This window comes from Teleopsis dalmanni, chromosome 1 (assembly GCF_002237135.1).
Source record: "Teleopsis dalmanni isolate 2A chromosome 1, ASM223713v2, whole genome shotgun sequence".
Taxonomy (NCBI): Eukaryota; Metazoa; Arthropoda; class Insecta; order Diptera; family Diopsidae; genus Teleopsis; species Teleopsis dalmanni.
Window position 1 is genome coordinate 79,007,537 of NC_051846.1, and position 18,126 is coordinate 79,025,662.

An 18,126-nucleotide genomic window follows, 5' to 3' on the forward strand; every position below is an offset into this window, starting at 1 on the left:
TAGATAGGTAGTAGTTGAATTGATTATTTTTAAATTGCTTGATTTTTAGGCTGAGTTCTTTTGCAAGTCTGTTAAGAATGGCTTTGTCTGCTGGAAATCTGGATTGCTGCCACTTTTTCCGCATCTTTCTTTTTTCCCGCATAAGATCCACAATGACTTTTGGGTATTTATGAGGATAGGTTGCATTCCTTAATGTGGGCGTGCTGCACCATGCCGCATGTTGTAGTAAATTTGTAAGGTTCAAAATTTCGCTTTCAAGATCATTTTCTTCACAAATTTCTTTTGAAGCAATGGTGTTTTCATTAAGGATTCTTCTGAAGTAACTCCAATCTGTATATTTATTTTCAAGTTTTAGACATTTTTTATTTATTAAGGCAGATTCGAAGAGGGTTATGTAGAGAGGGGAATGGTCGGAGCTTAGTTCTACTCCATCTGTTATTTTTAAATTGTAGGACGAAATTTGCTTGGTTATAAGTGAGTTATCTATTGACTAATGAATATTCGCTAGATCATATGATTAAAAGTAAATAAATTTGTGCGTTTGTGTTAAAAATCATTAAATAACTAGGTAAATTTGAGGATTTATCAAATCAAATAAATTTGGATATGGTGAAATTAGTTTACTGATAAGACCAATCCTAATGTATGGGGCAGAGTCCTAGACTATGAAAAAATCTGACGAAAGCAAGTTAAACATCTTTGAACCCCGTATACTTGGTCCAGTAAGAAACTTCTATCGACTGAGAATTTGGTGAACCAACAATAAGCAAACGAGTCAAATTAAAGCAAATACAATAGGCTAATCATGTCCAAAGAATAAACATAGATAACCTAACAAATAAAAAATTTCAATCTGCAACCGGATGAAGAAGAAGAAGTCGAACAAGTTTACGTTAGATTGACAATGTTGAATAATCAGTGGAGTTGCTTGAAAGATGAAACTGGAGAACTGTAGCAAGTGAGAGAGATACAAAGAGGCAATTACAAAGAATGGCCAAGATTCAACTAGGATCGTTGCGCTATTAATTATAATGGTAATATTAGTTTCCTCATATGTTCATTACGAAAAAGTTGGGGATTTTATATAAGCGTTAAAAGTACTAGGCATAGTAAGTGGGATCTTGATAATCTAATCTATAGCTATACATTTACAATGCAAACACACAACCAAAAAAGTATTTTTAAGTGTATCCTACATTATCTTATTGTATATACTTATCTAACATTTATACTGATTTTAAATTATATATGTTAATGGAGATATATTAATAATCCAAAAACTTTTTGATATATTAAGATATTACTATTATGATTTGCTAACATTTAATATAATGGATCAAAAACTTAAAGAGCCTTATTCGAAAAACCTGGAAACAACTTGATAAGTGTAACTTAGAGAGATGTAGTATATATAGGAATATATATAGATTGTGCGTACAAAGCTACATAAAAGTAAGAGATAAGATAAGCAAGAGATTTATATAGTATATCTAAAAACAAAGGAAAATTATATTTAAGCAAGGTATGGATGCCTCATTCATTATTAATGGGTATATATGGTGCAAAAACAAATCGCATTATCACCTAAAAAATGGATCATTAACTTATATCATATACTAGTTTGGTATATATATATATTATATATATTTATACTGTTATATAATATAATATAACAGTATAAATAGTATTTAAAAAAATACTATTTATGTCTGCTTAATTGAAAAAAAAAATTTTCATATAAATTTTCATATTTTTGTACCTTTGCTTCTAACTGTTGAACAAGTTGATGGCTACGTTTGATTTCATCTTCTTGTTCCAATACAAGATTTCGCGTTTGGTCTAACATTTTTTTGAAGTTGCCAGCATCAAGGTTAAGTAATAAACGTGTAAGTTCGTCCGACATAGCTGACAACATGCCTTGCCGAAACTCAACAGCTTCACTGCATTCAGTACGTCCAGACGATGAAATTGTATTATCCATAGATTCCAGATCTAATGAAATGTCTGAGTTTAAGCCTATAGGAGAGAGCATATACATTATTTATAGATTATAGATTATTTAATTATAGAAATAAGAAATAGAAATTATTTTAGATAGAAATTAATTTTATATTAAAATTTTTTTACCTGAATCATCATCATGACTTATTTTTAGTGAATCAACTAAAGATTTTAATTGTATATATACTGAACGTGCTTCCACCCACATTTGACTGGGTTTTCCTTCGGAATAACTGGAATCATCTTCATCACATTCCATTTCAAATTGTAATGATTTTTTTCCATGTGCACTAGAGTTCGAATCCTTTAAAAATAATTAAGAAAAATATATATATTTTATAAGATTCAATTTAAATAAATAATCTATTAAGTTACTTACTGATCCAATTCTTTCACTAAGCACATTATTTTCACGCTGTGATCTTTCCAGAGCTTGCAAAGTTGTCTATAAATATTGGAAAATTTGTTAAAGTTAAATATATTTGCGTTTTGCTTATCATTTCAATTTAAATTATATATGCAAAAAATAAACATTAAATTTATATTAATATAAAGTTTTATTATATTAATGCAACATGAAGAGAAATATAATAAATCGGGTTCGGTACAAGACTGCTTTTGCTGTTCGTAGGGTAGGATTATCCATTGTTTTTTATAACTGCTTAGTTAAACAAATAATTGAAATATTATCTAGAGCTCCAAATTGAAAAAATCGGATTCTTGATCCGAATTTGATCATGAGGAAAAATTTTGTGTTTTATCAAGACGACGAAAACATGCACTTTCCGAGACCCGGGAAAAATAAAGAGGCTTAGCTGGAACACTTTGATGTATTCGTTATATAATTCTAATATTCTATCAACAGACAATCAATTATTCTTGTCTTTGTGGCGTTATTTTTGTGTTTAACTAAAAGGATGCGATTATTAAATGGATACTCGATTTAATCGAAAAATGTTAGAAGTAGTAGTTACTCAGGGTTCAAAAAAAAGCACAGTTTATTTAAAAACATGTCTAGACTATTTTTAAACATTCTATAATAAATTACTATATACATTTAATATATATTTAAAATACATGAAAATATGAATTAACTGTAGGGTATACCTCTAATTTTGTTTCTTGCTCACGAGCGTGTCGTTCCAGCATATGTATTCTATCAGAAGCCTCTTCAAGTGCAGATGTTAAGGACTCTTTTTCTTCTTGTGCTAATTGTAGTTGTCTTTCTAAGCCATGCCGTTTTTCTGTTGTGAGGTTTAGTTCGGTTTTTATAGTTTCTAAGCTATTCACATGTTCCTAAGATTAAAAAAAATTATATTAAATGTGCAATGATATAAAGTATTTTATCATTATCTTACTTGTAGACTTGTGTTTCTGTAACTGTACTGATCCTTAAGTTCCTGTATCTGTGACATTAGTTTCATTTCTGTGGCATGAGCTTCTTGAATTTGCTCGGTAAGCCGTGTGTTTTGGTGTGTTAATTCATCGATTAAAACTGTTTTTTCCTTTTCGGCTTGACGTATTGCATTATCCTAAAATAATTGTATGGTTTGATGTTATTTAATAAAAGCTTTATAAAATATTATTCTTAAATTAAACATGTAAAATTAAATTAATATTTAAATTACTTGCGCTTGTAGTTTATCCTTTAGTTCACTGAGATCTGATTGTAATTCCAGGACACGTTGATCACTTTCCTCTTCCGCTATGGCTAGTTTTTGGCGGAGTACATGTTTTTCTTGTTCCAATTTCTGAAAAAAAATTTAAATATTTTTAATTCGAATATTAAATTAAATAAAAATAAACAAATATATAATATTACTTTAATACTCATACGTATATAAGACGCTTACTAGCATAATAGATCATTTATAAGTCATAATAGATCCTTTATAAGAATACCATTTTATTTTTTTCTTAAACATATTTTCTTATATATTTAATAATTAAATTAAAAAAAAATGAATGAAAAGAAGTTGATATCTTAGATTTTTCAGGAAACTGCATTTATGCAGTGTTTTTTCTAGTTAGTAGAGAAGTTTTTTCTAGAATTTCCTCACTTTAACAAATTTTATTCAGAGTAGCTCCATATCAAGAGTCGTTCTTAATCATTTAGTAATATTTACTAATGTGGTCTGGTGGTTTAACCTAAGTTTAATATTACTACTCGTATGTATATTACTGTAATGTTTAGCAATTAGAAAATAATAAGGGGATCAGAAAACAATCTTTTGTGATATTTTGCTTTTGTTTCATGCAGGTAAAATTATTACTTTTTTTAACTTAAGAAATTCATAAAATGTTGAATTCACAAGAAGTGTTTTAAAAAATTTAAGAAAAAAAATTACAAAGTTTGCAGTGAACCATAGAATAGAAAAGGAATTTATGAATTAAATTAGATTCTCAGCCCCACGACCATATCATACTCTTTCTTCTCCAAGTTAACCCAAACAAATAAGTGCAAAAATTCTAAGTATAGCGGTGCCATATACACTAGTAAAGGTGATCATCCTTTATTAGCAATGCATGCTATATAAATCTGAACCTATTTCAGTCCTAGCTTCAAACATGAGACATCAAATTTAAAACATACAAAATATTTGTACCTCCGTTCTTAAGCAATATGGAAATTCAAGTTCACAGACTAAGAGCTTTCTGTATGAAAAGTACTTAGAAAATCTATGGCCCAAAGAATACATCTGTAGAATTCACTACAACCTCAAAGTAACACTGCCATAGACCTAGGAAACTTTCATTAATTTATTAAAAGAAGAACGAATAAGAATTAATCTGGTTTAACTATGTTATTTGAAAGACGGATGGCAGCATACCTAATTAGATTGTACAAGAAAAAGATTCTATGTTTGGACTTTTAATACATTTTTGCACAGTTTTGGTTTTATTGTTCCATTGTTTATATGGGGGTCTAACAATATCATATAAGTACTAAAGTCTACTCATTTTTAAGCGTTTCTTTTATATTATTGCTTTTAATTTTGAAATTGCCGTTTAGGTACCGACGATATCTACTCATATTTTTTTTAAATTAAAATATGTAACTCTGTGCACTTCCAAGGCGTCATAGGATGGTCATGTTCAGGAGACAAGATGTACACAACTGTGTCATTATTTTTAATCTTTATTCTGACACAAATAACAAAAGTGTGGTTCTATTAAAGATAGGACTTTCGTTATTAATTCTCCTTCTCCTAGTAAATGACACTAGTGCAGTTTTACTACAGACGATTTGCTTATTCGTAAAATAGTTTTTTTGCATGTCGGTTTACTATTATACATCACTAGGTTATCCGCGACTCCTTGAGTGAAAAAATCTAGATTATTTAATTCGTAAAGAACGTTTTCTTTTATTATAGTCTAGTGTCAAAAATTGAAAAGAGTACTTCCCTGTAGCATAGCTACTTATAGCTGTGATAGTTTCTAATAATCTTTCCAACTTAATATGGATAGCTCCACATATATTTTTATACTCTCTGATGTTCTAAATAAAATCCTATGAATTTTTCAAATTTCTGATTTATCAGATATGTATTTATCTGATTTTTTATTTATCTAGTTTCGTATTTATCTGATTTTGTAATTATCTAATTTTTTATTTATCTAATTTTGTATTTATGTGATTTTGTATTTATCTGATTTCTTATTTATCTAATTTTGTATTTATCTGCTTTTGTATTTATCTGATTTTTTATTTATCTGATTTTGTATTTTTCTGATTTTATCAGATATTCCAAAATGTAAACTTTGGTTAGCATTACTGAGTTAGTTATATAATCTCATTTTGATTTTTAGTGTGAAAGATTCTTATTCAGTTAAAAACAACAAGTTATTTAAATTAATTACTCATTTTATGCTGGTGTTTATCTAAAAAATTAATCTAGATAAATTTATCTATGTGAGTTTATTACTTTTATAAAACTGTCTTTTTCAAGGTAGGTTTATCAATTAGCAATTTATGACAGAAAGTAATAAATATTTTAACAGACATATATTTAATAGACATGCCGTAATAGAGTACCATTTACTGATATATATACGTATATATATTTATGATATGTATGTATTTAATAGCTGAAGATTAAATTGCAGATGAATTTGCAGTTAAATTGCCTTCTATTGTAGGCAGTAAAAATTCCATTCAAAGTTAATTGCATAGACAAAACAGAAACAATGCCATTTCGTTTACTATTATTACACAATCTGAAGAAAAAAAAAGTTTTACTCACATTTTATTTCAAAAATGGAATGTATCTATATAAATTTGAACAATTGCAGTGAAGGGTTTGAAACAATCACCTCAAATTTATTATTAACAGTATTAATTATGAAACCTTTATTGAGTTGGTTTTGGTATTTGAAATTATAAAGTTCAAGATATTTTTTTGTTTTTTAAATACTAGAATCTACAAAATCTACATTATAGTTATGCACTTGAAGAATAAACATAATCAACTGACTTGAATTATTTCAAAATTAAAATGTTATTCAATATATCTTAAATAAATTGACAAGAAACAATAAGGCTTTAAAATTCAACTTGTCACTTTTAATTAATTGCATACCGTGGCTTAAGAGGGGAAGGGTATTATGAGTATGAGTAATACAAATCAATTTGATTGAAAATACAATTTTTTGTATCTTTAAGGTTTCACCTCACATATTTCAATTGAAAAAATCTTAAAAAAAAACAGGTATTCAAATGGCAAATAAATTTGTCACGATAAATCCGGTAATTGCGGGTAATCGACAACAAGGTTATCAGAATTTTAAAAGTTATTATGTCGATGGTATATTAGAATGTTTGTATCGTAATAATCACATTTGTGAGAAATAATTGTCAAATACAAATGTATTTTATTATGATACTCTTAATATTTTGCAAAATCAAGTAAATCAAATCATAAATTTATATAATTGTTTTTAAAATTGTAATATTTAATATTCTTATTAATATCAATGTCATTATGTAAAATATGAATATAAAGCTCTAATAATTTAAAAATATTCTTAATATTTTAAAGTTTGAATTAAAAACAGTTCTAAATGAAAATTTTACAATTTCGATATATATTTCTTGAAGCTACCCTACTTAGCACTATGCACTCTCAGAATAATCTTTAGCCGCACGAGCCGGTACGCAGCTCTTAGATCAGTTATCGAATAATTACGAAGCTTTTGAGAAATACATAAATTAGACATTGAGAAGGGTGGGGTTCTGCAGAAACTCCCCAGCTATCAAAGAGTAAAAGTGCCCAGATGCACTAACTCGACTCAACATGAACATGAACAAACACATTGTATATAATTATAAATAAAGTTTTTAGCATAATAAACATATACTAGGTGGATTGATAAAAACTGAATTCAAAATAGGTTTTTACAGGATAACGCATCCGCTCACACATCAATGAAAACCGTGGCAAAATTAAATGAATTACGGTACGAATTGCTTGCGGACCCACCGTATTCTTCAGATATGGCTCCCAGTGAGTATTACCTGTTTCCAAACTTGAAAAAAGGGCTCCAGGGAAAGAGATTTGCATCAAATAATGAATTGAAATAGAAAACTGAGGTATATTTTGTAGGGCTTGATAATAAATATTATTTTAAAGGAATCCCAATGTTGAAAGATCGTTGGATTTGGTGTGTCGAGCTAAAAGAGGAATGCGGTTTTATTATTTAGGTCGGATATTTAACTATCCAAGTAGTATGTATATATATTTTTAATATTATTTACAATTATTTTAAATATTTTAAAGATATATGTATAATAATAGAAAAATAAAGAAAAATATCATAAAAAATGAAAATATGATTTATATATTTTGTTCTAACGTCGCAGTGGTTTATTTCACAAGTTATATATTGTAAATAGAAAATATATCATGACTTATAAGATCAATAATGTGAAAAGCATATTCGACAGTGTAATTTCATTTAGTGAGAGTGTAAGTTGGCAACGTCAATTTATCTAACTGTTGCAGGTGGTATTTGCATGGACAAGAATATTTAGAGATAAAATTTTTATTAAGTATTACCGGACTACTGAGATATTCGGATTACGGAAGTCATATATAAAATTCAGTAAAATCCAGGAAACTTCTTATATGTGTTTATATATTTATTTTAACAAAAGAAACTGAATAAAACTGAAACTCCACGCCCTTCACATATAAACCGAGCTCTTCCTAAATGAATACGACAATGCTTTTTGGTCTTTGATAAATTCTAAGCCTATATGCTCTTCTCTCTGTCTTTCAATACTGAAATGGGATCTTCCACAATCATTTCTAAGTGGTGGTTTTAGTCGGTTCTAGAATCACTTTCGATGCTTTCAAAAAAAAAAAACAAAAAAAAAACTATAAAAATAAAAACTAAATAATTCACTGTACTATAAATTATACCATAACTTAAATGACACATTCACATAATATATTAGGTGAAGCAAAAAGTACCCCCGTTTTTGGACACATTTTGGACACGTTTTTTATTTTCCGGGTAGGTTCAAAATTCCATCGATATAGAGCATGTATGTTTTATTGGCGAAAAATTTTGCTAAATAATTTTTAGCGGTTCTTAAGTCGGTCAATTTTAGAGAGTTTTGCAGTGACTGAAACAAATGGTAGTAAGATGGTGTTAGGTTCGGGCTATATAGTGGATACATCAAAACATCTTAATCAGAGGTCCGTCAACTTGTTTCGAGTCATCAAAGATGTGTATGGAATAGTATTGTTATGATGTACGCAACTTCTTTTTTGTTGATGAGTTCTGGTCGTACTTTATTGATTGTTTCGTTAAAGCCGTTGAATTTTGAGGAGTAGAGGACCGAAATAATCATTTTAACAAGCTGGAGAAGCTTGTAATAGACAATTTGGAGTAGACAAATTGGTGTAATAAAGAATATGTGGTAAAATACGCTATCTTCAATAAATAACACAAAAAACAAAGAAATTGAATACAGACTTGGATTTTAAGTCTTAAAGTTAATGAAATTTAACTTGTAAATGTACAAGTATGCCTCTGTACAAGTAAAGTACTTACTTACTTACTTCACAGATATATTAACAGATCAAAAATATTAAGTATATGTACTGAATATTTAGGTATCTAAGCGATGTAATTATTACACTCATGTAACAATCGTGACGCTCTCGCTATTATAACATTTATAGGTTAAATGATAAATGATTTTTTTTGAAGTTCTTAATAATTCACTATTTGAAAGAATAGAATGAACAGCTTTAGTAGAATAAAGAAAGACATACAATTATAAATTACGATAAATTTATTACTAGGAATCCTCCCATCGAGCTGGCGAACGATAGAGTCATATGTGATTCAAGTCCCTAAAGCAAAGAAATTACACCTAGAAAGGAGAACCCGAAATTAGGCTAATAAATATAGCAGACACCAAGAACATGCAGTGAAAAAGTGGAGATCTGGAAGCACATCGAAAATCACAAGAACATGGCTTGTAATGCCAAAGAGATCTTTTTCGAAGTAATGCGAAAGCAGTTCTGAGGGGGAATAAGTCTCGCTGTTTTAGTCCGTATACTACATATTGGACACACCATTCCGACGACATGCATACAACATTCCACCTCCTCACCACAAAAAAAAATAAATTACTTAGTATCTTTAATTTAGTGTTTACATCAACTGAAATAAGACATACATTATTCAGTGTATGAGTAAGACACGTTCAAAGTAAGTATGCCCAGGTTGTCATTCACTTTCATAGCATCTACTGTCGCGTACAGCACCCGCAATAAGAAATTGTGTCATACGATCATGTAAAACATTCATTGATGATGATTATAATTTTGATGATCATTATTTGGACAATAATAACAACGACGTTGTCAACGTTTACGAGGTAATCTTAGCTGATGATGTTAGCTGGTTGATGACTAAGTAACTAAGTGACTAAGTTGTATTTGCTATAGTCACACTTACTAGTAAGCAGTTACATGCATGCGTGTTACTATAGATAAAATTTTTTATGTGTCCATTTGTAGTGGGTTTATGGTCCGGTAGTTGTTGAATGTCGAATTTATGAAGAGAAGGAAAAGGAAAAATGCGCTAATTGAATTTGGTTTGGCACTTTTGACATCTGCGGTAGCACTTTTAAATTTTTTGTTGTAATTGCTGCAGGCAAGTGGGTCGTTGGGCATTACGTGCAAATACCAGGCTTATGTCAGCGATGAATTAAGCAAAAATAATTAAACTTAACTTACTCAATGCGTGAGCGAACCTAAGCAAGTGCGCATTTGAGGGAACTTTTTCCAAAAAGAAAAATTGAAATAAAATCATTTGTGAGAAATTCATTTATTTGCGTGAATCTGTTTTTATCTGCTCAAGACATTGACTGACATTTGATGTGCAATTAACCAGAGAGGTTTTGTTGCCAATTGCCTAAACGCATGAGTGTTTGTTTGGTTGGCAACTTCCGCTACAAAACAATGCGAACATAGCGAATTTCATTGTTTTGTGCATTGTTTTAACTGTGATTATTTACCATCAAGACATTTCATTGAGCGTGAAATGAAAACAGAGAAAGTATTACCCAGCTGTCTTAATAAATAGTAACAATTCGTGTTGTTGGTGCTGCTGCAATTGCTGCTGGTGTTGCTGCTGCTGATGTTGCTGCTGTTGGTTGTTGCCTAAGTGTGTAATGCAAATTGTTGCAATTGTTTTGCGTTTAATTTGTCTTAACTCGGTTTGAATTGTTGGGTTCACTTGAGTTTCTTACACCGCAGAAACATTTGCTTACCGCGTACACAATTGCCGCATCCACATGTCTTCTTCGATAGCAGCAAAAGTGTTATCAGCATCATTAGGATCAACAACATTTGTGGTTATGTTTCATCATCTCTGCAGCTATTTTCTGGCTGGTTTGTGGTTTTATTAGCTAATTCTCTACTGTTTACATATTTCATTTACTGCTAACTGTAATCAAGAGATAAATCTAATAGATGTAGTGCTAAGATTATACAGAAAGTATATGCCGGTAGTTAACGCAAGATGTGAATGGGGTATTTGTTGGTTCAAAGTTGTTTTTTTAAAGCTACCAAAAATTAAAAACTGAAAACTTAACTTAGACAATATATTCTTAAATTAATTATAGCTTGATCTAAGTAGCTTTTTATTTTGTGGTTAATGGATAGTCGGTGTTGCATTTTTAACTATTCCACTTAACTTACGTTCGGTCTTCAATGTTTTGCTTTCACATCATATTACGTTTATTCGTGTAAGTATGCCATAACATTTAATTGTTAAGTTTGTTTAAATAATTATTAAATTATAAACATCAGAATCAAAATACAATAAAAACTGTACACCATGCACCCTTAATGAAACGGAAAGCATACAATACTTCTTAGGCTGTTGTCCTATATAAGGGCCTTTTAGACGAATTTGTTTTGAAATAGAATCTTTAGGGGAAGAAGAAGTAATCAGTGTGCTTAATGGGGAAAATGATTCTGATTGGAAAAGATTGATTAGTGCTTTGAAATACAGACACTAATTATAAATGAATTTGATACTTTTTAATTAAAATTTTAAATATAAACTTTTAATTTGAATTCTTTATATTTTTATTTATGAATTGTGCATAATTTTAAGCTAGAAGTCAAATTAATATAAATCTAATATCTCGGACAGACGACTATCAAGTCATGTCATATTCTTTATTTTTCAATATATTTTAAAGTAACTCTAACCAATGTTTTTAGATTTAAGGCATAATAATTACTTAACATATGTTAAAAAATTTTGAAATTGAATAATAAAGAAGTATCTATCTATATATCTTTACATCGAAATCTCTCAAATCATTGTTAGAATATACTAATTTTTTACTATAGAATATATAAAATTTATATGGAAGCGAAATTGATTTCATTTTGATTATCTTTTGGCAATAATCAGCTTTAGCACTTTCTATGCATTATGGATTGTAAAACAATTATTCAACTTAAAATGTTAATAATTATAATCATTATGAAATTTTAATAATTTTTATAGTTTTTCAGTTTATATTTTATTTTTCACACAACACTAATGATGGTCACTCACCGTTAGTAAGCCGTTAAGCCCACAACATCCACACGTTTGCGCTGCATTATAGTCAAATAAATTATTTAACGTCATAGGCTTGAGTACACCGGTGTTTTACATTATGAATTTGAGGCACCAGATACTATTTTTGAGCTTTTCACTTTTGCGAAATTTTATTTGCTGGCAGTTTATTAAAATTTAATAATTCAACTATGTACACATAAACGTAAACTTTTTGCAGAGAAATAACTAATTAATTGCAAATAATTGTTTTTTAATTATAAAATTGAATTAAATTATTTGCATAAAAAATGTGGTATAAAAATGATTAATTAACTTGAATTGCTTGATAAAAAAAATATATAAAAACTCAATAAATTTTTTTTAATAAAGCTAACATATTAGATATATCAAAACTTTTTACTAATACCCCAACTATCATGATTAGGAGATTAGATACTTTTTTTTTGGAAAGCTAAAAGTCAATGTAAAACGGCAAAACTCGAATTTACATGAAGTGAGATGTTGTTAATTAAGTGTCCAGACTTTGAAAGGTTAATATGAGCAATTATGGTGCTTGTATTTTATATAGATATACAAAAAATGCCATAATCACTTTAAAGGTTAGGTTATTATCTGATTTTAATATAATATAAAAATAAAATTAATTGTTTTATTTGGAAAATTTCAAATGCTCAAAAACGAAAATAATAAAAAAATATAAAATAAAAGTGTCAATTGGTGAGGTGTCTTTCATTAACATATTGTATTTATTATTATAAAGCCTTGGTTGGGTATCTACAATTTGCCTCCATATTTGCATTCTTTCTATCACTTCTCTGAGCTCAACAATATTGATGTATGATCTGCCAAGGTGTGTGGATTGGCGGTTGATCTGCGCCAGGTAATCTTAGGCCTTCCTCTTCTTATACTGTCTTGTGGATTATACGTAAGGACTTGAAAACGAAGTTCACTTGATGACTTTCGTAAGGTGTGACCAATTCATCCAAACTTTCTCTTGCGGATATTTATGTTGATGTCGTTTATATTCGTTCTGTATCACAGTTGTTAGTTTGAAATTCGTTTTGGCCAAAAGATGCGTAATATTTTCCGAAGGCATCGGTTTACAAACGCACGCATTTTGTTTTGAGCCATGTTTCGCAACCATATAGCACTACGGATAAAACACATGCTTTGAAAATGTTAACTTTCATTGTTAACCTGTAAACGCTAGATCTCCATATTGTGTTCATCTTTGTAAACGCGCCAATCGCCTTTCGTATTTTTCCATTCACGTCCTGCATTGTACCACCATCATAGTGAGTTCAATAAAAATTAATCATCATTATAAAATTTGAATATTCGGTTGAAATGCGATAAATTGAAGGTTTGGTTATCAATTAGCAATTTTTCACAATTTTGCTACCACATTCCTCGCAAGAACCCTTGGTATATAAGAATAAATCCATTCCGTCGAAATTTAGCTAATTTAATAGGTCTTCCACCTTCACCGACGAACAATCTGATAAACTGTCAAAGAAGTATTTTCCTAAAAACCTATTTCTTCTGAATGCCAAAGCCGGACATTCATAAAGGAAATGTGTTATGGTTATTTTTTCCTGCAGGTTTCCACAACTTTTGCAGTGAAGATTATGAGGAACGCACAGTTCCATCGCGTGGAAATTGAAGGTTTATTCTGTTCAATTTTGGCCCATCTTTGATTCACGCATAGTTTCGATCCATTATCTATTTATTTAGTATTATCTATCTTTTTAATAGTTTTTAATTCGCATAATTCTTAAATTATACCACGCGATAACAAACCATCAACATATACTTGGTTTACCAATTAAAATATAATGGAAAAAATTATAATAAAAATAAATTAATTGTTCGATGATCATTTCGGTGTATCAATAACATTCTTCAGATGCAGTCTGCTTCTATTCGTCTAAGTTTTATGAAATTTAAACAGTATTTAGTAAAAGTATTAGCTTGTCAACGCATGAAATAGGCCTTGAATGGTCTCACTTTAATACCTATTTGTATTGCTTACTATGAAAACCACTTTATATTTTTAAATCTAATTTTGCATTAAAACTGCGATCTAGGTATATGTTTTCTTATTAATTGTAGGTTGTTAACTTAAGATTTTTTACTGGAGTTCTAAACGTAACCTAATTTAACCTAACCTGTGTATGTATATTTATAATTACGTTGAATATATTTTCCTTCACATTATCTAATTGTTTATGTTAAAAAAATTAGCAAATTCTTTAGTGTTTTTTTGTTTTTGTTATTTGAATGACGTATGAATAATATTAGATATAACTTAGTTATAAGCTTAAATAAATCAACAAAATATATGGTATATTGTACTTTTATTTATTTTCCTAAAATATACTGAAAATCATCCAGTTATTTGATATCATCCAGATATAACATCGATGTTACTTGTCTATCAACAATTACTGCTCTTAAAAATTTTGACAGGAGCAATAACTTTATCTAAGACAGTGTATATATACGACTGCGCAAAGTCATTCAAATTTAGTTATATTCTGGATGCCCAACTATCAGGGAATAGTAGGGAATGAATATGTTGTTGCTGTAAAAAGATATTTTAGTTAAGTTTTCTGTTTAACTCTTCTTCGATATTGCATACAGAACTTAAAAATATGTTATATATGGGGAGGCTTTAACCAGAAATTTGCGCAGCATTTATTTGTTTTAGAATCGGGCACATCTAACTAAATCATCAATATTTATAAGCGGAATTTCAATATTATTACATTTAGATTATTAAAATTTATTTCGAATTTATATATAAATAGGGGACCCGAAGATTTTTGATTTTCTGCTAGCTAAAGAAGGGTACTGATACGTGAGATGGAGCATGATCTCCTCCTCATACTCAGAGCCACAGCCGCGACAATTATCATTGTAAAGTAGACTCATAGTATACCTTCCTAGTTGAAGTAGCTTATTAGTGTGTTACTTGCCCGAATTAGACCTATTCAACCTAGATATCTGTTAATGGGGTTCATTAGTCCTGTATTGCTTGGCGACGCTTAGGTATTTTTATGTAATTGCCAATTTAACTGTAGCAAGTTTAACGCCAACATCTGAGAAGTAAATGTTAGAAAGAAGAGCGCCTGACTTGGCAAGCACATCCGCCTTGCAATTGCCCGAGATGTGCCTATGTCCAGGAACCCATGCTAGGTGCGTTAAGGTCCAACGCCTTATATCTATATCAAACAGATTTAATTCATAGCTATATTATTGTCTAATTGAAGTTCTTTTTCAGCTTAGCGCATTGACTACTAATGCTGTGAATTTATTTAATTTGGAATTATTGTTAATTTAATGAAAAATTTAATATGTTGTCAGTGGTCGTTTAATAATACAATATATTTGTATTTGATATGGTATATAAATTCTATATACTAATTACTGCTAAATATAGTAGAACAATATATTAGAGCTCTGAAAATTCTTATATTGAAAATTATATTTATTACTCGTCTACTTATTACTTGTAGCATTATTATTTTCATAATAAAATTTTTATATTATACCTAATAATATACATTATACATATACATAATAAACAACAATCAAGTGATGTGATGACCAGAAGTGTGTGCGGTGATGCATTAAAGGAGATAAAGGGAAGCCAAAGTAGGTTAACATAAACATGGAAAAATATTATAAAAACCACCACACTATATAGAAGCGTGAACGAAGACCCAACCCACGATCGTGTAACCTGGAGATATCGCATAAGAAGAGTTGGCTCCAAATGGAATAAAGCATTGAATATGTGGAAAACGGAGTTTGTTTTGTTTTTAGAGAACATGATAAATAATAATATTTCTTCCCATTTTATTTATTTTTATCAATAACAATTGTAAATAAATATTAATTATAAAATTTAATTATTGATATATACACTAAATCAGTTGGCATTTCTAATAATTAAGACCTAATAAATTATCAGCAAAAAATACTGCATAATAAATAATATAACATTAAAAATAATTTCTAAACATCAGATAAATGTATATTTCCTGTCTTTTTATCTCACTGCAAAAATAGTTATTATTTCATAGAATATTGTAGTATCTTATCTACCATATATTTAAGTGCATTCGAGAAAAAAGAATTTTAGTATTTATTTTTGCACATTAATTAAAACAAAAAAGAGGGGAAATAAAAACAAAAAAATAAAAGTAACAAAAAATAAATTGATAAAAATAAAAATGAAAACAGAAATTTTGATTTATTATGAAAAAAAAAAAAATTGTAAAAAATGCGCGTTCCAGATAAAAGTAAAAACCAAATGATAAGATAAAAGTAAACATTGAAGTGAGCAAAAAAAAATATATATATAAAATACTTCATGGTATGTATATGTACTATATACATATGATATAGTAGAGATATTTATATATATACATAGAAAAAACATTACATTATTAACGATTTTTTAGTAAATTAAGTTGGCTTGTGTGAGTTAAGGTGAGTCACTTAATTTATATTTGACTTAACTAAGTTTTTTCAACTTCACGATTTGATTATGAGTATTTGCTTCAAGATATGTAAAAACGATAAGTTGAACTGAAAATCGAATTACGCATAAAATAGTAATTACAAAATTAAAAACTTGTAAAATTATAGTTAACATTATTATTAAAAATGCTCTAGTTTTGCAATATATGATTGGCATTACACACAGATATCGCGACTTTATAATCAAATTATCAATTATTTTCAATAATTCATAATGAATCAATGCCTTTAATTCAACTGTAAAAGGTCATATAAATACAAAAAACCTGCAGACGATAGACAAAATCACTTAGGTTATTGTCTATTATATGAACATGTAAGAAGTTAATTGATGTTATGTGATATATTATTTTCGTGGTTGTGAAATATTTTCATTATTTCGAAACTTAAATAGGATTTCATTTGCCGTTATAATGGCTTTTCACACGTCTCAATGTCAAATTCAACTACAATATTAAATGTAATACATTTTTGAGGTACTTACAAGCCTAGTTTTAATTACGTCAAGAAAAACAAGCTTATCAACTTAGTTTGACAACACATCAAAAAGTTGAGTAAGGGCATCAAAATGTACAATTAAGCCGAAATTTGCACTTCATATTACATTTACAATAAATTTTGTCAAATGACTTTAAATTACTCTTTTAAAATTAAACATTTCTGTTATAAGTAAAAATAAAATACAAACTAAATAAAAGTTAAAGAAATAAAAAAAAAATATATATTCATTGTATTATGTTACTGTCAAGGTCAGAGGTAGCCGCAGTCATGTGCATCATTGGTTATTTTACAAACAAAACAAGAGATTATATATAACTAACTGGGTAACCTGGTTTATTTTATCTATGGTACTGTGTTCAAATTATTGTAGTGTATTCTAATGTCTTGATTAAAATATATAAAAATTACTATCGAAAACTGATTAGATGAAAAAATTTAGAACAAATTGTATACGACTGAATACAATAACAAAACTATTATAGTTAATTAATTTTTATATATCTGTAGTTTATGCGTTTCTTGTAATAGTAACATAACATAGCAAGAGAATTTGGTGATACCGTTTCACCCCTACTTGTAATGTTGGTAATAATGATATTAAATGTAAACTTTATTACATATTTGAGACGAATTTTGTAGGCGGGTGTAAATTTAATTAAAATTCGTATATGATGTGAGACGTCTTAGCTCATTCAGTCCGAATTAGTACTTTAAATGGCATTTTATATTATTTGAGATACCAGAACTACGTTATGTGGTGTACAATAATGCACTAATTAAAGACAATTTTTACAAGAAGTTAACGTAAGTCGAATAACACACAAAGTGATATACATATTTATATTTTAAATGATAGTTAATTTAATTTTTTATAAAACACAGATGTTCTTTATATATATTCTTTATAAAACAAATACTTGAGTGCAATATAGACAATAGAATAAAGAGGATGACGTAGATATAGTTTTATTAATA

General features: G+C 28.6%; 1 protein-coding gene across 1 annotated transcript in view; it reads right to left on the reverse strand.

The window, feature by feature from the left end:
- Window positions 1-1,533: 1,533 nt before the first annotated feature.
- LOC119685622 (bicaudal D-related protein homolog) overlaps window positions 1,534-18,126 on the reverse strand; it is a 68,284-nt gene continuing 51,691 nt past the window's right edge. The window contains exons 2-8 of the mRNA XM_038099968.1: window positions 3,630-3,752; window positions 3,360-3,533; window positions 3,109-3,297; window positions 2,381-2,446; window positions 2,128-2,305; window positions 1,760-2,016; window positions 1,534-1,584 (exon numbers count right to left, since the gene is read on the reverse strand). Of these exons, the coding sequence (XP_037955896.1) occupies window positions 1,534-1,584; window positions 1,760-2,016; window positions 2,128-2,305; window positions 2,381-2,446; window positions 3,109-3,297; window positions 3,360-3,533; window positions 3,630-3,752 (1,038 nt within the window). The remainder of the gene's footprint in view (window positions 1,585-1,759; window positions 2,017-2,127; window positions 2,306-2,380; window positions 2,447-3,108; window positions 3,298-3,359; window positions 3,534-3,629; window positions 3,753-18,126) is intronic.